Consider the following 25,723-nt stretch of genomic DNA (forward strand, 5'->3'; position numbering starts at 1 on the left):
CTAATAAAAGTGAGATGGTATCTCACTGGGGTTTTGATTTGCATTTCTCTAATGATTAGAAATACTGAGCAACTTTTCACGTTTGTTGGCCGTTTGTATGGCTCCTTTGGAGAAATGTCTTTTGGAGTCCTTAGCTCACTTTTTAATTGGGCAAATCTTTAGGTGCCGAAGTTTGATAAATTGTATAAAATTTAATCTCTTTCAATTTTGATAGAGGGGTAGACTAAGCACATTTAAACTTCAACGAAACATTGATCAGGTCGTAATTGACTCATGATTTTCTTAAAAAAAATGGAGGGATAAATATCAATATCATTAGATAGAATTGTAATTCACTATATGCCTTTACCTAAAAAAGTGTTAATCAGAAATCAACCACAGAATTCTAGAGGGTTTTGCTTTAGGGAAATAGCTTATTCAACATTGTCATTGATAATGATGTTTATCCAACTTGAAAAATGTCTGAATCTAGGAAAGTTACCCAACTGTTGAACTATTGAAATAAAAAGTGAGAAGCTCATACAATAGGCTAAAATAATGAATCTAAACCAGCAATTGAAATTTTACAAATAGATATATTAACTTGCTAATGACTTTGCAAATTAGGCTAATGAATTTGCTTTATAAAATCTATAATTAGAAAAATCTACTAAATGCTGATATAATCACTCTCCCCACAACCCCCCAAAGAGGAATGCTAACAAGTTTTAGTGGAGATTCGAAGACTCAGTTGCACCCAGCAACAGCGTGATGAAATTATTCTAAAAATTTCCCCTATGGCAGTTAGGGCAATGGAATAGCCCTCACTGGCAATACTGAATAATGATAAGAATGTCATGGTCCTCTTCTCCCTGCTCTGATCACAAAACACTGAAAGGTGTCTTCAATTCTGAAGAAGGGTCTCCTGTTATAAAGAAGGGCTTTGGGAGAGCAAGAAACACCCATAAGAGGAGAATGGGTAAGGAAAAGTAAGAGGGGTTATGTATTTTTCAGAACAAAGAGAAAATCAAATAATGAAAATGATAGATGTCTTCAAATCTGTACGAGGAATTACACCAGAAGATAAAAACTATCTGCCTCATCACATACATCCACAAGACTGGGATCCTAATTAGAAAAAGATAAACTCCGTGTTTGTATAACTGTGTCAAAATTGACTCTATTCTCATGTATAACTAAAAAGATGGAATTTTACAAAAGAAAAAAAAAACTCAGTCTAGTCCATAGACTTGCTCCTTATTTACTTATTTATTTATTTTTAGTTAGTGGTCAGCATTAAAAACAATCCGATTTCACATAAAAGTTTTGTTTTTTATCTTACAAAGGCAGACGTTTGAGCAGTGAGAGTCATCCAACTTTGGAGTGGAACAATTTCTCCATCTCTGGAGCTTTCTGGCAATGTTCATGATTTCTACAGTTCCTCCCAAGGTTCTGATTTTAAAAAATGCATTGGTATAACTTATTAGAACCCCTAATAAACTTTTGACTCTCAAATGAAGCAACTTAAAATCAATGATGATATTTCCCTGTAGTGCCCTCAGCCCACCAGATCCAGTCAATGCTGAGGTTGACCTCTGTGCATGGAATCAATGGGCACCCTTGATCTTGGCTTCCAGTTAGGTTTGTTCAATAGAAATCAATAGCAGGACATGAAGGCAAGAAGAGTATGGTTGACACATTTGTTCCTCTTGCCTCCTTCTTATTGGGTTGCTGATGGTTGTCGGCATTCCTCTACTAAAAGCTACCATATGCATTGGACAGCCCTCTGGTCAGCCATAGCAGGCTGGTAGTACTTTCCATTCCTCCTAGTCCCAGATTCTGCATCTTTCCATATTGGTTTCTCCTAATAACACCTGTATAGACAATTTCTTTGTAAAGTTCTCCTGAGTCTGTCTGCTGGGTCATTTATTTCTTGCCAGAACCTTGACTGCCACAAAGTCAACAGCAACAATCACTGTGGCTTAACATCAGAATTCTGTTGCCAAAGGGTTAGGATGACTATGACCTCTTCCTACTGATATTGGTGGCCTCAAAGAGTAAGGAGCTTTCAAAAGCTTATTTTAAGAGAAGCTTAAACACTGGGTAAATGACTGAATCTATATTTGGGAGAACTAAAAAAAAACTTTGAGAGAAAATTATTTTATGGTTAAATTGCTTATGGGATATGACTTAGCTATATATATAAGTTTTGGGTCACAACTGTTCTTTGTTGAAAATGTGTAAAGACTGGAAACTAAAGGGCATCTTAGAAATCCCTGTAGCATAAAAATAACTGTTCTAGAAAGCTTCAAAGTATAGAAATCACTGCTCTTTTCTTTTCTTCTTTAACCCTCCCCACCATTCAGTTCACTGTAATGTTCAATTTTGGTTTGAAGAAATGGCTGAGAGACAAATTGCCTCACAACAGGTCTTCTATGAAATATGGGAGAAGGCTGCTGACAGAATATGTTAAAAATTGCAGTGTTCGCAATCTGGAAAACATCTGCCTTGCCCCTAACTGTAAACCACCACATTGTAGAAAATGGTTTGTGACAAAGCAGAACCCAGGGTGCGTGTTTGTAAGGTCATGGGACAAGTCAAGGCTATTCAGACCCAGAACAGGGCAATATGCCCTTTGGCAAATTGTTGCAAGCCCAGGTCTTAAAAGGAAATATAAAACAATAGACCAGGTTTAAAACTCCATGGTTTACTACTTTTCTTATCAATGGGAATTCTTCAATGAAACTGGTTTAGGAGTAAAAAAAAAAAATACTACTGCTCGGGGCTTTGGGTTGTTCAGTTGGGGAGAATCAGACAATGCTGGCAAGGCTAGGGGGAAAACCATGACCTCAAGGCTCGATCAAGTAATAAAGGGTCAAGGCTTGACCACGGAAACACCGAAACAAGCAGGATTCTGGCTCTCAATACGAATCAAAAAGGAACAAAAGTGATCTCAATAACTTGGGGAGGAAAAAAGAGCATAAGTCATGCAAAACAGCCAGATCATTGCACAAGGAACTTCCAAAGACACTGTTTCCACAGATCTGCCTGCAGATGGGTAGAAAAGCAATGGTAAGGGCCACGTGAAATGGTGAGCCTGAGAGGATTGCGTAGATGCCAGCTGGAAAAAAAATCAGCAAAACATTTCTTTTTCAATTTAGCTTCCACCCAACCCACTATACTTGGTGGCCAAAGCCTTGCAGACCAGATCTCTAAGATGAGGGCCAGCTTTGAGTACTGGAGATCTGGGGCTACCTAGAAGCGAGGAGAGATGAGAAAAAGGGCAAATTCCTTGAGACCTGGGTGGGGTTGCTTGGGGAGCTAGACCATTTGAGGGCTGTGTCTAAGTGAGACACCCTGGGTCTTTCAGAGAAGATGTCTTTTGGCTGAGCGCTCCATTTCTTTATCTCTGGATATGTGAATAAGAAAATCAATGGACATTATCCCAGAGAATTCATAATGATCAGAGAAAAAGAAAAATGATAAAGGAATATTTATTCCTCTGAAATAGCCTAGAATTTGTTCTAGAAGCAGTTATAGCATGGTGGACAGAGAATGGGATCTGGGACAGGGTTGTATGGATCTGGTTTGAATCTTGGCCTTGATAAAAACAACACTGCCTCAACTCCTGCATCAGAAAGCTGGAGATGATCCCCTTGATCTTGTGGTTACTCTGAGGATTAATTAGTTCAACACATTTTGCTAACATCAGCTAAGTCTTGGGGCAGATGCTGGTGGGAAGAACTAAGCATAATGTTCACCAAGCACTGTCATCATTAAAAATGTACAGCAGACAGCGTTGGGAATTGGAAGACAAGACTTAATGTGATTCAGCCTTTCTTCAATGGATTCTTCACTGGACTTAAGCTACATGAGGGCATGGTCTGATCTTGCTTGCTGGAAAAGTCTGAAACATAGTAAACCTCAACATATACATAGGTTTCAGTGACTGATTGAATACATACTTTATCATTGTAATTGTCAGATGCCTGGGACATGAAAGAAAAGAGGGAGGGTGAGAGGTCAAGTCTTTCTCAAACTGTCTCCTTTGGAGTTTTAATTTCGTGTCCTCTAGGCACTTTCTGGGCACTGGCACACAATCCTAGTCAAGTCAATTTCCAAAATTCACAGTAGCCACATTGGGTGGTACTTCATTTTATGTTCTGTTCCAGAGTTAATGGATAAAGCATCTGCAGCAGACAGTTTGTTTATTCTAGAAAGTACAACCACTGTTCACTTTTTCTATTTAATTAGGCCTATACTTCTTTTAACCTTATTTAGTTGACATTAAAACAGAAGATGTCATTAGGAAAATGAGAAACCCATGAAGATTTTGAAATCTCAACTTTGAAATCTAAAAAGAACTAAGGAACATTCCACTTGGGATGGCAGAAAACAACTCATTTCAGTCCTGTTATACTAGTTTACAACTCATTGTGAGAAAAACAGTTATAGTTAATGTTGGTCTATCTATCTGTCTGTCTGTCCCCACACAGAGTCATAGACATATCTAAATCACATAGTTTAAAAGTCTGGCTATAGGTCGGAGGACCTTGTCTCTTTCTTTTTAGCCATGTGACCTTGGACAAGTTACTTAACCTAAATCTCAGTTTTCTTTCTTGGGTATTAAACAAACAAACAAACAAACAAACTCTACTCATTGGGGTATGGAATTACTTATTCATGACAGAATGCATTAAAAAATCTTAGTGTAGTTTTTGCTTGACTATAACTACATAATAAATCATAATCAGTGTTTATTATGGTATGGTTATTGTATTGTCTGTGATTGGATAGTATAGAAAAAGTTTCCTTGGCCCTGGCGTTATTGACATTTTGGGCTGGAGAATCTTTGTGTGGGCTATTCTGGGTTTTGTAGGGTGCTTAGCAGCATCCTTAGCCAGTAGCATTCCCTAGACCCCTCTATAGTGATAAATATCTACTGCTACTGCCAGTGTTCTCTAGAAGGCACAATTGCCCAGGCTGAGAACCTCTGCTGCAGAACAAAGAGCAGTGATCTAGAGAGGAGACCCAGTTTCTGTGAGGTAATTGGTGATCTTAAGTGGGCCTCTCTCTGGACTCTGGGCCTTGGTTTTCTCATGGTGCTAGAAATTCCTACTTCATCTTTTATGATTTTTGTGAGGATTAAATAAGAAAAAGCAAATACTCTACAGAATTTATAAAAGTAGGATTCCATTATGATTATTTTGTCAGAGGTGGGCTGCTGAAGGTCGATTATGAGAAATCTTGCCTCAGTCTACAGTTGATACTGACCTGCTCTCTTCTGGAACTTTCACACTAGGGAGTCACTGGACTCCCAGCAGCTTCTCATTGATCACGTAAGGAGTTCCTGTTCCTTTAATCAGTGTATTTGTGGCTTGACTTGAAGAACTCAAGAGGGACTGTTTTCTTTCAAAGTAACATGAAAGGTTCTTTTAAAATAATTCTACGTGGTGAAAACTGCCTTGTTATCTCTGGATTTAATTTTCATCTACATTTATCACTCATATGACTAGAAGTAACCAGTACCCAGAAATTTAATTGTCACCTTCAGGTTGATATTCAAAAAGAATTGAGTTTCCAATATCACTGTCCTGAATAATACAGTAATAATTTACTGATAATAATTTATGATGGACTTCTTCAGCAGCACGGGAACATTTTTTGATGTCATATCATGTAAGGGAACCAGCATGGTGGAATCTGGAGTTTGAGCCTATTGTTATCCTTGTATTTATTTTTGTGTTTATATCTTGAAATGAGATTAGCAGAGTCTCTAGTAGAAAAACATGAGCTTTGAGTTTGCTCAGAGCTATGTGTCAGCAGATGAAAGTTTAGGGTCCAATCCCACCAGTGGTTGGACACCTGATTTAGACAAGTCCTTTAAAACGTCTGAGCCTCGGTGGCACACATTACCACAGCATGGTTATGAGTTTTGAATGAAGACTATATCATTACCAAGCAACGAGTAGGCATGTAGTAGGTGTAGTGATCTCTTTCTTTCTCTCTACACAGTCAGAAAGAACTTTAAAGGATTTTTTCTTCTATTCTCAGAGCATGTGTTTGGTCTGATAGCTTCAGGAGGGCTAGTAAGATGAAAATGAATACTTTTTAGATATAATGTATGTTATTGATTTTTTTTTTTGGGGGGCAATAGAACTTGAGTCCTTGAATCAGATTATCAACATATCTTCCAGTGTATGGGGAAATTACGTCCCTACTTCTGATGAATATTAGCTGGAAATTAAGGCTCAGAAGTGACCTTAATTTCCAGTTAATGGGGTTCACCCAGGATGGAATGACCAATGCATTTCTCTTCTTAAAGTAATTCATTTGGTCCAGCTCCCACCAAACTTCTCCTGCAGTTGTCCCCCTCTGCAAAAGGCAAGCCAAGCCCACAGTTCTGGAGTCATTCTTGAGCCCTTCCTTTTTTGTACCATATCTGATCCACCAGTGATTCCTGTCATCTCCAATTTCAAAATGCATCAGGACTCTGCCCCCTTGTTTCTGCCTCCTCCATTTGTCTTCCTGCATCTCTTCCCCCTGATTATCTCAGTAGTTTCCACCTGGTCTCCTCACCTCTGCTCTCACCTTTTCTACAGTCCAGTCTCAACTCAGTTTCCAAAGCCATCCTTTGAAAACCTAAGTGTGAACCCTTCTTCTGTCCAGAATGCTCTAATGCTTTCCCAACTCTCTCAGGCTCAGAGCGTCAGTGCTACAGTGGCTTCCAGGGCCCTGCATGATTGGGTCCTATTACCTTTCAGATCTAATCTGCTACTCTGCTCGCTCACTCTGCTCCAGCCCCAGCGGCCCCTTACTCCCTCTTGGATGTGCTAGGCCTACTCTCGCCTTAGGGTCCCCACTTATCCCCCTGCTCAGGTGAGTACTACTTGGCATGTAGTAGGTACTTGACAAATATTGTGGCACAACTTGGATAATTATCTAACGACCCAGCGCCCCTTGGCTTATGTTATCTGTGTGTCCCATAATTATTGCTTCTGGTTTGGTAGTTTTTGTTGTTAAGTTTCCCAGCAGTGGCATCCTGGTTCTCCCCCCATGCCTGGGAAGCCCACTCCCCATATCAACAAGAACTAGTATCAGAAAGATGAATTGGTTCCAAATAGTTCCCAACCCTAGGTCTCATCAACATTTTCCTTCTCTTTCTTTTACCTGATAAACATTTGCTCCATAATGGAACAAACTTACTCAGCAATTCCATTTTCTTTCTACATACACTGTACACGTCTTCTGCAGTATTCGTGGGCCAAACAGAGGCCACAGCTTATCCACAGAGTGCCTTGGATGAATGGGCAATGGATGGAGAGTGTCCTGGCTCGTGGGTGTGCTCTATGACATACAGAAAACAGTTCTTCATCTGTTTCCAATATGACCGTTGTTCTAAAAAGGTCCACTTGCACCTGGACCATTATAGGTAACGTCTTTTTCTACAGAGGTGATTGTGATAAGCTGCCTCACCTGTGCCTCTGGAGAGCTGGGTCCCTCTTATATCCTCTATTGCGATGGCTACAGGTATAAAAGCAGTTACTTCTTACAGTGTGATCTGGTACCTTACGATGTGCACTATGTAGAAACATCAAGATTGGTCTACACTAGAGACTGTCTGAGACCAAGCAAACACTTTCAATCAAATCTTCCCCGGCCCAACAGAATTCTCCTAAGTAAGGAGGGGCCTGGGGTGGGGATCTTGGAGAAGCAACCAAAGACATTAAGGGCAATGACTTGTATTTACCACAAGCTGGGATGTCGCACAGGTCAGACTTAAAGTTTTCATCCAAGGTGAAGCACCAGGGCGCCTCCTTCTGATTCCCTGGGTTGCGGCAGTAGGAATGGCCTCCGTTTAGCTCTGGGAATCGGAGGGCAGTGAAGGTGTGCGTGTGGGGGTACTGGGAATTCCACGGCTGGCACTGGCGCCCTGATTTGGTCACGCTGACCGTCCCCCGGTAGTCTACACCTGTGTTGTTATAGCACTTGTGATCTGAAAAACACAAAGAAAAGCCCAAGCTGCTCAAAAAAGACCAAGGCGAAGCTGGTTGGTGCTCCCCAGCCAGCAATTTCTGGAGGGGAGGGCATCCGATTAACCGCGTGGTCAGGGGCCATGCGGGGCAGTCTTCCTGCTTGCTGGGCTTGGACTCGGGGCCTGCCTTGCAGTTACATTCCTGGGAGGATTTAAAGCTTATGCTTCAGGAATAAAACCAGTCTTCTGCAAGTATTTTTAATATTGAGCACAGAAGAAATCAGAACTGGGGTGGGACCTAGAGGTACAGAAGTAATTTCCTCGTGAATGGTTCAGTGAAGGTTCAAGCTAAGCTTTTCCTAACATTCTAACTGATGGCCTTATACATGAATCATGTGATAACGAATCTCGCTGGTAATTCACAGAAAACGTGTATTAGTGCATTCTGGGTTGCTAGCAGGAGTTAGGGCTCTCCTGCTGATGGAGTGGATACCCATGAGAAGCAAAGTCATTTAAGCAACCCTCCCAGGTGACCGCAGGGCTGAAATTTGAAAACACTGTAGAATTTTTGAGTTGAAATAAACTGGAGTTTGTAAGGTTAATGACTCTAGTAACAATGCTGATATTGAGCACTTACTCTGTACTAATAAGCAGTTTAGAGCATTTTCGATCTATAAATTTTTTAATTAAAAAAATAGTAGTAACTACCAAAAGGAAACCAAAAAAATATCCAGTGATTTTAATTCTAGATGAAAGGGACGTGTATAGAAGAACAGTCTTTTGTTGGGTGGTGGTGAAAGGGTAGAGGATAGAGGTCAGCCTTCATATATGTTATTTTAAATTGCAGTGCAATATACATACCATAAAATTTATCACAGGTGCATCTGGTACCTTCACAATGGTGTGCAACTTCACTACTACTAGGTTCCAGAACACTTCTCTCCATTATGTAGTGACTCCCACTATTCCTAGCCCCTGCCTCTAGCAAGCACGAATCTGCTTTGTGCCTCTATAGATTTGTCTAGTGCAGATATTTCATAAAAATGGAATCATAAGCAGCATCGGAGCTACTTTTCACTTTATGTTTTCAAGTTCCATTCAGGTTTCAGCATATGTGTGCATTTCATTCCTTTGTATGAATAAATAATATTTCATTGTGTGGATATACCACAATTTATTTACCACTCTGCCACTGATGGACATTTGGGTTGTTTACGCCTTTTGCTATTGTAAATAGGGCTATTATGAACATTCATATGAGAGCTTTTGTTTGAACATCTGTTTGCAATTGTTCTGATTATATTCTCCGGAATGGAATGGTAATTCTATGTTTAGGTTATGGAGAAACCAGCTCTTATACTTTTAAATTGTTGTCTTCATGCAGCTTCTTGAAGGTAACTATATCTAGTCTACCATTGAACGTTCATGGTACTCAGACCATTGGAAGGTAATCTTACAACCAATGTGAACAATTACTGTCCTGATGTGAATAATTACTATAGGTCAAGGTCCATTTTCACTGTGCCATTGGGTTGCTGACCCTCAGGGCAGCACAGAAGGTCAGGGCCTTACTTTTACTTACTTATTTCACTTACTTTTATTTATAGGATCTGCCATGGGAATTCCAATCCGGATACAGTTTGCAGCTTCTGGGCTCTCTGGCTGAGGAAGATCTTCACAGTTTGGCAGTTTTAGCCTCATCAGAATCATGGGATTCGATCTTGCAAAAATGTACTCTGTTTGACACAGGACGTTTTCCAGGATTTCACATTCATCGCGACACAAGTCGCGGGGCTTTGGGACAGTTGAGGTTTCATCACAGTACGGGAAGGCGTAGTGGCACAGGGAAGGAATGGCGAACTGAGAGCATTTATCAGATAAGTGACTGGAGGTGCCAATCATGGTGAAGGCAGCTGAAAAACAAACAAGATTATTAACTCCAGAGGCCAGGGTTTATCTGCTCTGGTTATCTAGTGAACAGATATCAAATACACACACGCGGGGAGGAATCTGCTGTGCTGAAGCTCCGGGGCCAGGAGGAGGAGATTCATTTCAGATGTCTAAGCAGCTTACTCTCACTGGCTTGAAAAAATCATTTTGACTACAAAGTTTAGAAAAAAAAAAAAAACAGTATTAAATTACATATGTACTGTTTCCTAATAAAAATAATTAATTAGGTTAAAGTACAATACATTTTTCATTTTTTACTGCAAAGCAATAGAACTTCGTGTTTCATCCGGGACTTTTTATTAGTTTTGCGAGGCTTCTAAGACATTTGACAGCTCCAGGGCAGAACTTGCCTCAGGCAGTGGCTGAGCCTGAGCACAGCACTGAGCTCTGTGCCTTGCCAGATGGCAAGAGTTGCTGGACGAGTTTGGGTAACTTGCTTCATTTCTTTGCGGCTTGAGTGCTTTCTATTCCATTTTCTGAAAATGAGGCAACTCACTTGGAAGTTCTGGAAGAGCACAATCCAATTGTTCCAGTATGTATCATAGGCTATGAGTGCTCCTCTAGCTTAACCTCGTCCCCGTGGGGTATCTAGGTGAAAAGAGCAGCAGTCCTGCAAGGCAGCCCTGCGGGTGTTGGAGCTGTTTCTCCACCTGTGTTTCTTGGAACTTTAACCCTGTAGCATATTAACAGTGTTTGAGGAACTATGATTACACAGTCAAACAAGTTTGGAAAATGCTGGGCTCAACGAAGTTAAATGGAGGGGGAAAAATCTACAATACTTCCCAGTAAGCTGATGCCCTCTGAACAACTCCAAGACGATTACTACAAATGGGTCACCAAATATTTAGAGCAGAATCTCCCTTTATTTGTGTAAATTCTTGATAAAAATAATTGTGCTTAAATCTTCTTATATTAGGTTAAAACGTACCTTCTATAGCAACTCCCTATCAATCCTACATCTGCTCTTTGCAATATCAGAGTCTTCTTCCTCTTGAAAGCTTGAGGGCTTCCAGAAATGGCAAGTCCAACTTTCCAAAGTTGCTTCTCTGGGTTAAGTAGCTCCCCTCAGCCTCCTCTCTGTTCCTTGAAATTCCTCAGAGATCATACTTTCTGGACCTTTTGCAGTTCTATGTTCCTACATAGGAATGTTCTGTTTTGTTTTTGATACTGAGGATCAAATCCACAACCCAGCACAAGCTGGGCAGGCACTATGCCACTGAGCAACATACTCTGCATTTTTAATTTTGAGACAGGATCTTGCTGAGTTCGAAAGGCTGGCCTCGAACTTGGGATCCTCCTGCCTCAGCCTCCCCAGTTGCTGGGATTTTAGGCATGCCCCACTATGCCTGGTTTTATTCTTGCCTCTTTCTTGCTCTCTTGCACTCTTCAAATTAACATGTATTGTGCAAATTAATGAATTTCACTGTGACATTTCCTTACATGCATATATGGGGCATGGGCCATGTATACCTTCCTTCTATCTTCTCTGTCCTTCCCTGTTCTTGCCGCTCTTAAATCCTCAAGTTGCTAGAAAACTACAATAGTTAGATTTGAATTTCAGAAAAACATGGGGGATATGATTTTGTTAAAAGTTATCTGAAGTTCAGACATAACTGGAGAACCTATATTCGTATTTGCTAAATATGTCAGCCTTACTAGAATTTCATGAAGGCGATTTCAATGGATTGCAAAGGGCATAAGGCACAGAAGCACAACGACGACACTCATGAAAAGGGCACAAGGCCATGGTAGCCACCAGAACTAGGGTGGAGATGGTAGCCAAACTCGTGGGAAAGGGCTACACTCTTGGATTTCCGTCAAAAGAAAATGAAGACAATTACATTTCAGTAAAGAAAAGTGAAGAGTAAAATATTGAAAGGTACAGCAGGAAGACACCTAAGGTTATCTGCCTCATCACTCATTTTGCATAGGAAGAAGTGATTTTTTTTTCCCCACTTTCCATATTTTTAATTGGTACATTATAGGTGTACATAATGGTGGGACTTGTTACAAATTAGTACATGCACATGACATAACAATATACTGTGGCCAGTGTCGTTCCCCCGTGTTTTCCCCTTCCCTTGACTCCTCCCTCCCCCAGTTCTTTTCTGCTACTCTATTGATCTCCCTTCAATTCTCATGAGATCCTCCCACCTTTCTTTCCTTTTTTTCAGAAGAAGTGATTTTTGTGGACAAGAAGTAATTACCCCCAAGCCACTGGAATGATAGCTCTGGGATTCATGTCCAGAGTTCTAGACTCTAATTTCACTCTCTTTTAGTCCACATCATGTTGCTTCCCAACAGTAAGCTCTGTGAGGGCAGAAACACCTGGCCTGTTTACACCATCACATCCCCAGTGCCCAGGCCAGCACCTGACATGCTGAAAACACTCAGTAATATTTATTGAGTGTTTGAATGAATGTGAGATTTCTCAAAGCTTCCTTTTCCTCTAAGAGTGATCTTTAATAAATTATTTTAATGTAAATTCCAGAGCACAGAGATCATGTCTCATGCTTCTTTATGGCCCTGCTCCCAGCCCCCATGCCTAGTCTAATCTTTTGTCAAGAGGAAGCTCAATGAGATTGTTAGTGAGAAAAATAGTTATTCAAGGGATAAATAAAATTTTATTGGTGTTACCTACCTGTAATCTGATTTTCTATTTCCCCTTGCATATGCAAAGATTCCATATAGACAGTGCGGTTGCCAATAAATCGTGCACATGCAATTCCTCTGTATGGCTGACAGAATCCATCTTCTTCATACTCATCTCTAAAACAAAGCATAGCTGTTATCTGGTGTACCCCTTACAGTCAGCTCTGATTGCACAATTCCCAAAAATGCCACTAGGGGGCGCATTTGGGCATAGTATCCTAAAAACTGCTAAAGAATCAGGCTTTTGCGCAGTTCTTAAAACATCACTTAAAACATCTGTTGGTCACGTTGGTCAAGTTTCCTACACCCCCAGAAAATCATCCTGAAGCACAAAATCATCCTTAAACATGGGAGAAAACGCTTTTATTTTCGCAGCTGGTGGTGGGCTGGAAGATGATGTCGTTATAAGAGTAAAGAGGAAATGAGTTGGAAATCTGGGCACATGCTCTACAGTTTTTTGTTTTTTAAGTACAGATTATTTCTGCTTCATTTGCTACAATGGCGTGGGTGTATTGGCCACAAGATCCACTCCAACTGACATGTCAATTACGAGGATCCATAGGGTAAGAAGTTGGGTGCAGCTGGAAGGAACCAGAGTGCAGCCAGGATAGGTGATTTACTGCTTAAGAGCTACCATCTCTACCACGCAGAAAGACAGGCGTGGACCTGAAAATTTGAGATGAGTCACTAAACCTACAGGAATCCGGAGAAAATGCCATTGGAAATCTTGCCTTCGTGATACACTAAAATTTAAAAACTAGACTTAGTAAAATTTTGCTGCCTCGAAATAATAAAAGAAGGAAGTAGATTTTATCTTGAAGACAGAGGGACCCCAGTAAATTACTAGCAGAAGTGTGGTAAGTAATGAGCCTGGAGATCAGAATCCTCGATGGCAGTTTCAATATGAAAGGGCAGAGGCTAAAACTTCCCTAAAATGGGCCCAAGACAGAATACAGGACATCCAGCTGATTCTCAAAGGAAGATCATAGCTATGCCAAAAGCTGCCTGCCACATTTGTAGATTGACCTCTACCCTGATTCTTCTCCTCTGCTCACCTGGCTGCTGTTGATGCATCACCACAAAACATCATTTCCCTCCTGGGTTTCTTCTAAGTTAAAAGCCAGGAGAACAAAATTCCCTTTCTGGGTTTAAACTGTGGGCATCCTTAGGCAAGTCCTCTGTACCCTCTGAGTCATGAATTTCTTGTCTATAAGATGGGGATGATAATTGATCCCTCTAACTTCCAAGTGTAAGTCACAACAATCCCATCAAATAGGGTAAAGGTCTTTTAAATTGCAGAGATGGCATTGATTATTATTAAAGCACTTACAATGATCAATGAGGACCTTTATTTAAAAGACAGACATTTACTAAGCTCCTAGCTTGCAACATGGACTACCGTCAGGGATTTAGTGCAGGACTTTCCCACTTGGGGGGTTTGGTACAGGAGTCTAGGAAGCCCACAGTACAGTCGCCAATCCGAAAAAAAAAATTCTGATAAGACAGTTTTTCTGCAGCTTTCTACTCCTCAGTCCACACCAGTGCTTTTGGAGGTGGGGATGGGGTAAGTATCTTTAGTTTAGTCTCGAAAATAGCCTGTATTGCAAAACCCTTAAAAACTTAACCTTTAAGTACACATATAAATGAATATATCATATACCTGACATAAAGACATTGAAATTTTAATGTTGTGCAATCCTGCAAGCACTCCATATGTTTACTTTCATAAATCCTAGAGTAATGTTGAAGCCTTTTTGGCTTAAATTTTACTTGGGTTGTAAAATTAACCCAACTTTTATTGGGTAACTAATACCATAAACCTATGGGGAGAAAGAAGGTTCTCGATGACCTAGCTTTGGATGCTGGAAACCTAAGCAGAGACCAGAACCCACCCCCACACGACCCCCTGCTATTATAGACGATGCTTTTCTATCCCTCGGCATTAACTGAGCCCTGAATATTTAAGGTGTCATTATGAGAACCCTTCGTCCTCCCCTACATTAAACTCTCAAGGCCTCAATTTATATCTCTGGGGAGGACAAAACCCTGGAATTACCCCCAGATATAAATCCCCAACCTACTGGGAGTTCCCATATTTTATGTGTGAGGCTTAGGCTAAACTTCTTACCACCTTTCCAGTTCAAGCCTCTTAAAAAGACTCTGAATATAAATATATGTATATTTACATATAATATACATACATATATATTTTTTCAAAATAAAATGGAATGCAATTCCTCGGCTGCCCATTTCTTATCAAGGGCTTACCGCTGCAGGTGTACTGAATTTTGGACTATGCCTAGAATTGCTGCTATTCTGGCCAACCTCCTGGGGATAGATATTTTCAAAAACCAAAAACCAAAAAGCAAACCAGTACGTAACGTCATCTGCTGGGAAACAGTTCTCAGCTCTGGCTGCTTGTAAGAATCTCTTCAGGCAGCTTTCGAAAATACCAGTGCTCAGGCCCCACCTCGGACCTATTAAATCATGCTCTCTGGGGGCAAGCCTTAGGAATTTGTGCTAAAAAAAAAAAAAGAGGGAAAAAAAAAAAAAACAAAAAAAAAAACCTCCCAGGTGATTTGAACGTGGTGAAGAACCACAGCACTAAAAAAACAAACTCATATTAAGTGTCTACTCCTCTGCTGCGTGCAGTGTGAGGTGTTTTCTTCACAGCAGCCTGGATGAACTATCTCATCTTTATTTCACAGAAGGAAACGCTGTGGTTCAGAGAAGTAGCCTGAAATTCACAAAGCCTGTGTGTGGTAGAGCTAGGATTTAAAGGGAAAAATTCAAGCTCAGGCCATGTTGCTAGATCTATGTTCAGTTTTCCAAGATCAGCCTAATTGTAAGTATGAGACTTTCTGATGAGCCTTTATTCTCTCCTAAGCTCTGTTGAGTTCCACATACTTATAAAATTGTAAGTCATTTCATACTGACTGGAATCTTCTAAAGAAGGTGCAGTGTGATTATTCCTATTTTACAGATGAGAAAACTAAGGGCCAGAAAGAGTGAAGAACTTGTCCAAAGCTGCACAGCAAGCAGAAGTGCTAGATTTGTCCTAACGCAGTGCTTGTAACCATACTCAACAGTTTTTTTTTTCCCCCACATGGTTTGGTGATGGAAATTTCTGCACTTCTTACAGGGGCTTTCTACAGTGGAGATGCTTTGGTGTACACTGAGCGGCAGAAAGGTTTTCTTTTAAACCCATTCACAATCACCTTTCATTCCTTCCTATTTTCCCTGCTGGCTTTGGCTGGGCGGGGGGGGGGGGACGGGACAAATGCTCCCCAGCATTAATCAGCTTTATGCTCTTTTTCAGCTCACACTTCTTTCATCACTGATATCTTCCTGCCTCACTTCATGCTCTGCAAATTAAAAACATGAAGCGGCAAGGCAGCTAAAGTGCAAGGGCACTTGCAGCTAGCGTGTCCCAGGCCACATTCTGCAGAGGAGGAAAATGCAAGGTGAAAAAGGCAGATGGAACCTGGCTGTTGATCACAGTGGCTGCGAGGCGCAGCGCGTGCTCTGAGGGAACTCAGGTTTTCTCATAAAGGGAACTTAGTTACCATGCTACCAGCCTCTGCAGCCTTCCAGTCTGCTGTCATGGAACTGGGAAAGACGGAAGACGTTTTGCCCTCTACTTCCCAGGTCTTCCCTAGGGCAGGAAGTTTATAATGGATGATGGGACTTTGGGGTAGCAGTGGGAGTGTCCATCCAGGACACTCTGGAGAGCAAGGAAAAGCAACCTTGTTCTGTGGAGACTTCATCTCATCCTGTGCCTGCCTCTTTCCACCTCCTTCCCTGCCAGGGAAAGAGGCTGATGACACTCACCACACTAATGATCTTGCAAGTCTCAAAACGGAGGATGCATTTTGACGTTCCAGTGGTTGCGCACACGCTCTTTCTGAGGCCTGGAATGCCCGCTACATCTTTAGGATTCAGGTCCTAACTCCCTTAAGAAATTAGGCACTTACTCCCCTTAACTCTCAGCACCTTGGCCACACCATTCTATGGAGTGCTGATTTCATATTATACCTCTCTGTTTAGTGCTCACTCACAGAACAACCTGATTCAGATTGTGGTGACTGTCCTAGGCAACCCAGTGTGGACCGTTCTCCATCCCGGAAACATCCTCCTTACTGGAAATCATTTTCTTTCTCATCAGAATAATGAAGGGCACAGGCAGATCTAATAGATGTAATTGGCAGAATGAATTCTTGCTGATGAATTTGGCCCTAAAAAGTTCCATTTTGGGGAAAGGCCAGTTACAATGCATACTTCTTTGTGGGAAGAGAATGGATGTAGAGGTGTTTTGCTAACCATAATACCTCACTAAAACCAGAAGATTGGTACTCAATTAGCTTCTACACAAAAACATTCACAGCAGCACTATTCACAATAGCTGAAAGGTGAAACCAACTCAAATTTTCCTCAATAGATGAGTGGATTAACAAAATATGGTGGACACATAGGGTGGACTACTATTCAGTCATAAAAAAGGGATACAGTGCCGAAACATGCCACAGTGTAGAACCTCAAAAACATTATGCTGCCAGATGTGGTGGTGCACCCCCATCATTGTAGCAGCTTGAGAGACTGAGGCAGAAGGATTGCAAGTTCAAAGCCAGACCGGGCACTTTCGTGAGACCCTGTCTCAAAATAAAAATAAAAAGGCTTGGATGTAGCACAGTGATAGAAAGTTCCTGGTTCAATCCCTAGTACTGGAAAAAAAAAATCACACTTAGTGAAATAAGCTGGACCCACCCACATATTGCATGATTTCCTTTATATGGGCTATTCAGAATAGGTAATTCAGGGCTGGGGAGATAGCTCAGTTGGTAGAGTGCTTGCCTTGCAAGCACAAGGCCCTGGGTTTGATCCCCAGCACTACATATATATACAGGTAATTCACAGAGACAGGTTGGTGGTTGCCAGGGGTGGGGAGGGAGGACCGGGAAGTAACAGCCTAATGAGAGAGGCAGTGGATGTGCGACGCTGTGAGTGACCTAATGATACGGAATTAGTCACTCTGAAAGGGTTAACTTTATGTTTTATTTAAAAATATCTCATTTGTACGAGAGGGCCATGTGGAGGGAGCTTGCTTGGGAGAGGCCAATGGCTACCATTCCAACTCTCTGAGATGAGGAGAGGCTTTGGGGTAGCCTTGTGGGGTGGCTCTCAGATTCATCTGATGTTAAGTGTGGGCAATTCACAGAGCATGGCAGTGTGTAGCTTTGTTCTGATTCTCAGGGCTCTCGTAGTAGATTGGCAGGGAAAGTGGGCTCCATAAGCCCACAGCACGGCAGTGGGGACAGACTGCAGGGAACTAAGTCACCCAGCACCTCTGAAGTTACCCACTCCACCCTCGTATAAGCCCTGCTATGAACTGCGGGGATGAAATCATATCAGGACGACAGAGCCAGAACCCAAGCCACCAAGCAGCATGTGAGCGTGCATCAGGGAGAAATGGCGTCCCGAGGTGTGTTCCAGTGAGCCATCCAACAAAGGGTGGGTCATTTCTTCTCATGTGGTTAGCATTTTCTCTTTTCCCAAGCAAAAATAACTTCCCAGTGCCTTCCCAAAAGACTAACATGGTCAAAAATGAATGGAAAGCATCTCTTATTAAAATGTGTAAATCAGGTTAAAAACAAAGTCACATACTGGCTTAGATACCCCAGGCTAGGTGGGAAGTCTCCCCACACCCTTGGGCAACACAACCAGATCACTTAAAGGTGAAAATTAGGTATAACAAAAGCAAAAAGTACACAAAAACAAAACCAAAAACAACATAAACAAAACCTTCCACATAGCAAGGGAAATAATCAACAAAGAGACAACCTGCAGAATAGGAAAAAGATATTTGTAAACTATTCATCCAACAAGGAGTTAATGCCAGATATATATATATATATATATATATATATATATATATATGTGTGTGTGTGTGTGTGTGTATATCTATATAGATATATAGATTATGTATATGTATATAGATATATAGATATTTCATATATATATGTGAAACTCAAACACTCCACAGCAAAAACAAACAAAACAAAACCATACAAATAAACAGAACAAAATAATCTGATTTTTAAAATGGGCATATGATGTGAATAGATATTTTGTAAAAGAAGATATACAAATGGCTAACAAGTGTATGAAAAAATTCGCAGCTTCACTCATCATCAGGGACTTGTGAATAGAAACTATAAGAAGATACCAGTTGGAATAGCTATTATCCAACAACCAAAAATAACAAATGCTGACAAGGATTCAGAGAAAGAGAAATCTCTGTTGGTGGGAATGTAAATTAGTGTACTACCTACATTCCACACTTTATGGAAATAGTATGGAAGTTACCCAGAAAACTAAAGATAGAAATACCAAGTAATCCAGAAATCCACTACTGGGTATATACCCCAAAAGGAAAGGAAATCAGTATGCCAATGAGCTATCAGCAAGCCCATGTTTATTGTAGCACTATTCAGAATAGCCAAGATACAGAATCAAGCCGGGTGTCCACTGATGGGAGAATGGATTAAGAAAATGTCACACACACACACACACACACACACACACACACACACAGAGTGGAATATTATTCAGTCATAAAAGAATGATATTTTGTCATTTGTGGCAACAATGGATGGAAGTGAAGAACATAATATTACATAAAGTAAGTCAAGTATATGACAAGTTCTCACTCATATGTGAAGCTAAATGAGTTGAATGGAAGTTAAATGAATTCTAACGAAAGTGGAGAGTAGAATGGCAGTTACCAGAGGCTAGAAAGGGTAAAGATTTGGTAAAAAACAAAACAAAACAAAACAAAAAAAACTGTGAGATAGGAGGAATCAATTCTATATAGCACAGTAAGGTGACTGTAGTTAAAAAGTTTATTGTGTAATTCAAAATAACTAGGAGAAAGGATTGTGAATGTTCCCCACACAAAGAAATGATAAATAGATATGCTAACAAGCCCAATTTGATCATTGCATGTTGTATACATGTATCAAAATAACACTGTATATATCAATAAACAGGTACAAGTGATATGAATCGATTAAAATAATTTTAAAAGGGGAATTTATAATAAAATTAAGGATCCAAGTAAAGGATGCAGAATTAGCCTGATGCAGAATTAGTCCAATGCAGATAGAAGATCAGAGACAAGAAGACTTTAAGAACAGGTTACAATCAGGCATTGTCTCAAAAGTTACCACCCAGCCAAAAATATCTCCTTCTTTTTCCCAAGAGGACTTTGAGCCTGGAAATATCCTTAGTGAACTGCCAACCAGGACAAGGTGACATAATTTAAATTGTATGGGCTTTAGCCGCACACATCTTGGAATGAGGCCCTTCTGGTGGAGAGGCATCTGAACAGGTACAGGCAAACACAGAATGAGCTAGTCTGAGTGAAGGAGGAAGAAGAACGTGCTGGAAAGGGAGCTGTCAGGCTGCACCAAAAGCAGACTTTGCCTCTGGCTGACTGTGGTCAAGAGACTACAGGTAAGATAAGTGATCCCCAAAGTTATCTCACAAACCGTTTTCTAAAGACCGGTCTGAAAGTGGGCATCAAAGAGGGTAATGTGTTAACATATTTGACCTTTCAGGTCAATTTTCAAAGGGAGCCAATCAAGGTATGTCACCCAGAGGGTGGATGACTGGCGGAGAAGACTCCAATCTATTAGGTAGGGAACTCAGCTGGCCCTGGGGTCCCTTTGTCTTGTGTTGGAATGCCTTTGTAAGCACAGGCAATTTTGAGGTGACTGTGTCCAATATCACGTGTGCTTCCCACAACTGGGCACTGACAACTGTGAACATTTATTTCCTCATTCTGTCTCACACCACTTTTTTTTTTTTGCTTTAAAAAATTAAATCAAATTTCAAGGTTTCTCCCCCTCTTGGCCATGAACCATTAAAACAAACAGATGAATAACATTCTGTCATAGTTTCCAGAACAGCACATAATAGTTACTTGTGTCCAACTCAGAAATGGGAAGATATTGGCTTTGCTTCATGGCAATGTTTGGGAACACAAGGGTTGCGCTGCTCTTGGAAAAAGAGGAGGATTACCAGGCTTGAGTCTCACAAATGTAAAATCTGAAGGAAAATGATGCATGTAATGTATTTTTTTCTTATTAAACAATATATTTGAAATGATAGGACTGCACTCGTGCAGTGCTTATAAGAACAAAAGAGGTCACTCATAAAAAGAATGGGTGAGTTTTGTCTTCTTCGGTTTACTGAAGTTTTCATGGTAGGGTGGCCTTGCACCTTCTCAGAATGCCTTGGATGTTCTCACGTTTTCCTTCTGTGAAGGGCCTGCACTGTCCCTGAGGTTAGGCTGAAGCTGGGAATGCACAGGTGACCGTTGGAGCCCTCAAAGTCAGGGCCCCTGAGTTCTCATTAGAAATCCTACGGATGTGCTTTGGCAGTTCTCCAAATATCAGGCATTCAAACTGTTCCCTCAACTTGCCCATTGAGAATAATGGGACTTTGGAATAATATGAAAGTCACACATACCAGCATACCAGTCTGGGCAGATTTTTTACCACAAATGTTGCTAAGATTGTTTTTTTTTTTTTTTTCTTTCCTATTTTCCTTGTGTGCTTTTGGCCATGGATTGGGGGGAAAATAAAAAAGGTTTGTGGAAAGAGTGGTAAGTAGAATTTAGGGATGTTGTAGGATTTAATTTCATCTCACTACTCAGAAGTGAGGTGAAACCCAATCCCCAATCCTTGCTCTTCTGTTTCATCTCAGTCAGCTTTGTCTCCTACTCCTGCTGCTGATGGAAGCTAAGAAGGCGACTGGCCTCCGTGCAAGGTGGTGAGCAGAATTCCACCCCAGGCCCCAAAGGGCAATGCAGAGGTGCCACGTGAAACAGAATCTGATTGATTTTTAAAAATTATAAAAGTAGAAATTCACGCTAAAACAAGGATTAAATGTGTGATGCACCAAATGAGATGAAGCAGACAAGCAGTCTTGGTGAAATAAGGGGTCTCTGGGACAGTGGCAAAATCCAGTGAGCTCTTTAGGAGAAATGAGGAACAGGGGTGGGTTATGGAGGACTTTAACTGGAGCGGGAACATGCAGGCAGAGGGAGGGGAAGGTTTATACTTGGCCTCCAGATACCAACAATGCAATCTCTGTCCTCAGTCTAGTGTGGAGGAGAAATTTAATCTCTATCCACCATTCTCTCGCTCTCATCCTCTGCCCACTTTCCTTCCCTCCTTCTCTTAAGCCCACACTTGCCTTGAAGCACAGTGCTGAGCATTAAAGAAGGGGCAACTACTTAAGACTAAAAAGGCTTCTGGAGGGGTGATTGCTTAAAAGAGGAATAACTCCACAGATCACAGGTTAAACAGTATGCTGGCCAAGACAGGTGGAGTCAGAGGCAGGAGTGAGGTTTAATGGGAGTCATAGTGAGAGGGAAGGGCTTGTCCAGGACAGGACCAAGGACCAGGTCTTCACTTGGGCTGTCTGGAGGAGTAGTTTTCCATTAGTTTTTTCCTTTCCTTTTTCCTTTCCTTTTTCCTTTCCCCTTTCCCCTTTTTCCTTTTTCCTTTTTCCTTTTTCCTTTTTCCTTTTTCCTTTTTCCTTTTTCCTTTTTCCTTTTTCCTTTTTCCTTTTTCCTTTTTCCTTTTTCCTTTTTCCTTTTTCCTTTTTCCTTTTTCCTTTTTCCTTTTTCCTTTCCTTTCCTTTCCTTTCCTTTCCTTTCCTTCCTTCCTTCCTTCCTTCCTTCCTTCCTTCCTTCCATCCATCCTGGTGTGGACACAAATCTTCAGTTTATATTCCTCTAAAATTTTTTTTAACATAGTCTTGCTTTAAATTTGCTACCTCAAAAATCATAGTAACAAAAAGGAGTGGGGGATGGATTCTATCCCACAGATGGGCACCAGAGAGTAGTGTAGTCTGCCCATAGTGACACAGTATGCAGAGGCCAGTGTATCCCGCTGTTTCCACGGAGAGTAAGTCTATGCCACAGGTGGCAGAAGGTGATAAAGGAGCCACTGGCAGAGTTGCTGTCTGTGGAAGGGGACTGTGAGCTCAGGGCAGACACATGCCTCAAAGCTGTCCCCAAGGCCTGTTTATCCAGGCACTCAGAGGCCACTGCAGCCATAGTCCGGAGAGACCTGGCTAGTGCTCAAGATGGCAGCAGACCTTGGCATCATCCATCATGGTGCTGTTTCTGCAGGAATGCAGAATGGTATAGTTAGGTGGTCAAGGAGGCTTATAGAGAGAGGTTGAAGGAAGGCCTGAGAGGCCAGCACAGTGCAGTACGGTCAGATTCTCTTCAAGCAACTTCTGAGATGGTGATCCCTGAAGATGTGAGAAGGAATCTAAAGCTACAGTGGAAACTCCTGAGATTAAGAGATGCCAGTAATATGGAACATCTGCCAAGGAAAGCTGCAGAAATCAAGCAGAAAAAGCCAAGAGAGAGGCCATGTGGGCTACAACCAGTAGCCATAGGAGCAAATCTACACAAACCCTTTGAAGAGAACATTAGGATGACATGAACCCCAGATGCTGGACACGGAGCTACAGGACTTATTTGTTCAGCTGAATTTTAGTTTTGCTCTGGTCCTATCTCTTTCTTCTAACCTCAGTTTCTCCATTTTGGAATGAAAATATTTACTCCATGTCATTGTATATTGGATATATGTAAGAAGCTTTTGATCTTTACAGGGGCTCACCATCAAGAGTTTGCCTTGAGTCTCAGATGAGATTTTGGATTTGGACTTTTGGCAATCTAAGACTCTGGGGACTCTTAGAAATGGACTAAATGTGCTTTGCATTGTGAAATAGGCATGAGCTTTTGGGACCCAAGACAGAATGTTATGGTTTGGATATGTGGTGTTCCCCAAAAGTGTATGTGAGACAATGCAAGAATGTTCAGAGGTGAAATGATTAGATTATGAGAACTGTGACTTAATTGGTGGATTAATCCACTTTACTGGAATAACTGGATGGTAACTGTAGGTAGGTAGAATGTGGTGGAGGAAGTAGGTCACTCAGGGTGTGCCTTTGGGATTTATAGTTTGTCCCTGGTGGGCAGAGTTCTGTCTCTCATTCTTGGTTGTCATGAACTGAGCAGTGTTCCTCTGCCATGCCCTTCCACCAAATGTTCTGCCTCACTTTGGGCCCAAAGCTATGAATTCAATTGACCATGAACTGAACCTCTGAAACCATTAACAAAAATAAACTTTTCTTCCTCTATGTTGTTTTTATCAAGTCTTTTGATTACAGCAACAAAAAACTGATTAATACAGGGAGTTTGTAGAACTCAGGTCTAACCTTCTCTGTAGCTGAAAGAAGGAAGAGTGAGTGGCTCCATGACTTGATTAGGTTCACCACATAGTTTCAGGCAGAGTGCAGTCTACTGGGAAGTTCAGGGTTTTATAGACCCACAGAAATGGGTTTAGTCCTGATAGTTGCGTTCTAGCTCTATGCAGCCTTGGGTTACTCATATAGTCTCTTTGGGCCTTGTCCCCTCATCTGCAAACTGGCATGATACTTAAATGTGATAATGTATATAAAGTGTTTGCTCATAGCAGATGCTTATGAAATACAAGTTTCAGTTCTGCTTTATTTATTCTAGAAATATGTATTGATTTGTGTAGTATATATTACAGGGTACCAATTGAGCACCCAAGACAGTGAAACAGACAAAATTCCTCATCCCTGTACAATTTATATTTTACTGGAAGGTCTTTCTCCTACTCCTTTATAATTTGTTATCTACACTTTCCTTTTATCATACCAAAAATTAGTCATGCTTAAAGTAATACTTGAAGATTCCCAGCACCAAAAAAAAAAAAAAAAAAAGTAATACTTGAGTGTGGTCTCTGTGGACAGGATAGGGACAAAGGAGGGTCTGTTTATGAGGTCGGAAAGAGCCACCAAAAGGCCAAGTCTTAAAAGATTAGTATTTAAGAAGAGAAGTTGGAATATACTGTCACTTGTACCCCCATTTTGTTCTCCTGTTAGAGTGGATGGGCCCTCTATGCTTCATACTGAGCTACAATAATTGTCTTGAACACACTCTTACCTATTCATAGACATTGCTCTGGCAATGATCCCTTTCCTCTTTGTACCACCATTTCCCCTACAATTTATACTGGACCCTTCCCATCAATACACCAATGTGCTTTAATATCTCCCATCTTTAAGTAAACTTACTTCAGCCTGTGTTTCTGTTCAGTTTCCTCTTGCATTTTTCCTCTCCTTTTTATAGCAATGCTTCTTCCCCCAAAAAATGTCTACAGCTAGTTTCTCCAGTTCTCCCATTTGCTCCTGGATCTGCCATTCTACTGAATAAGCTCTGGTCAAGGTCAATGGTCTTTATGTTACTAAATTTTACAGTGAACTTTCAGTTCTTATTTTATAGACCTAGCAGTAGTATTTGACACAGTTAATCCCTTCCTCTTGAGATGCTCTCTTTCAGTTGGTTTCCAAAATACTGTTCTCCTCTTACTTCTTTGGCTGTACTATCTTTAGTCTCCTTTGTAAGTTCAAGATCTCAGTAATCAAGAGGCTTAATGCTCAGTGCTCAGATTTCTTTCTATATTTACTCTATTTCTTAGCTTTAAATGACAATCTCTGTGCTGATGACTTCCAAATTCATATCTCCCATCAAGACCACCTTTTGAACCTCAGCCTCCACTTGGGTATCTGAAGGAAATTCAAACTCAACATATCTAAAATTGAACCTTTGTTTCCCTCCAAGACCATATTGAGTTCTTTCCCATCTCAGTAAATAACAACTTCTTCCTTCCAATTATTCAAACAAAAACTTCTGAGTTCTCCTTAACTCTACATTTTCCCTCACACCACACCATCCCTCCATGCTTTCACCTCCTCCTTCAAAGTCTAATCCAAACCCACCTTTCCTACTCTTCTCTGATTCACGCCATCATTCTTGGTACATGAATCTTTCTAATTGCCTCACAACTGGTCTTCCTACTCCACTCTTCTCTCTCTCATCTTGGTTTATTCTCAACATGGCAGCTGGAAGGATCCTTTTAGGACGTGTCACTCTTTTTCTCAAAATCTTCCCTTGTTGTGCTAAGAAAACACTGGAGTTCTCACAATGTCTTTTCATAGCCTTCTCTTGCCCCCGCTACCTCTCTGACATCATTTCCATCACTTCCCCCCAACCCT

At 41.0% G+C, this 25,723-nt stretch overlaps 1 protein-coding gene across 3 annotated transcripts in view; it reads right to left on the reverse strand.

Moving 5' to 3' along the window:
- Ror1 (receptor tyrosine kinase like orphan receptor 1) overlaps positions 1–25,723 on the reverse strand; it is a 378,032-nt gene that overhangs the window by 21,653 nt on the left and 330,656 nt on the right. For 2 of the 3 annotated variants that reach the window (XM_047518297.1, XM_047518315.1), the window contains exons 5-7: positions 12,546–12,673; positions 9,550–9,867; positions 7,730–7,975 (exon numbers count right to left, since the gene is read on the reverse strand). In XM_047518297.1, the coding sequence (XP_047374253.1) occupies positions 7,730–7,975; positions 9,550–9,867; positions 12,546–12,673 (692 nt within the window). Of the gene's footprint in view, positions 1–7,729; positions 7,976–9,549; positions 9,868–9,950; positions 10,056–12,545; positions 12,674–25,723 lie in introns of those variants that run through there. The other variant, XM_047518306.1, reaches the window with a different exon arrangement.

Source organism: Sciurus carolinensis, chromosome 1 (genome assembly GCF_902686445.1).
Source record: "Sciurus carolinensis chromosome 1, mSciCar1.2, whole genome shotgun sequence".
NCBI lineage: Eukaryota > Metazoa > Chordata > Mammalia > Rodentia > Sciuridae > Sciurus > Sciurus carolinensis.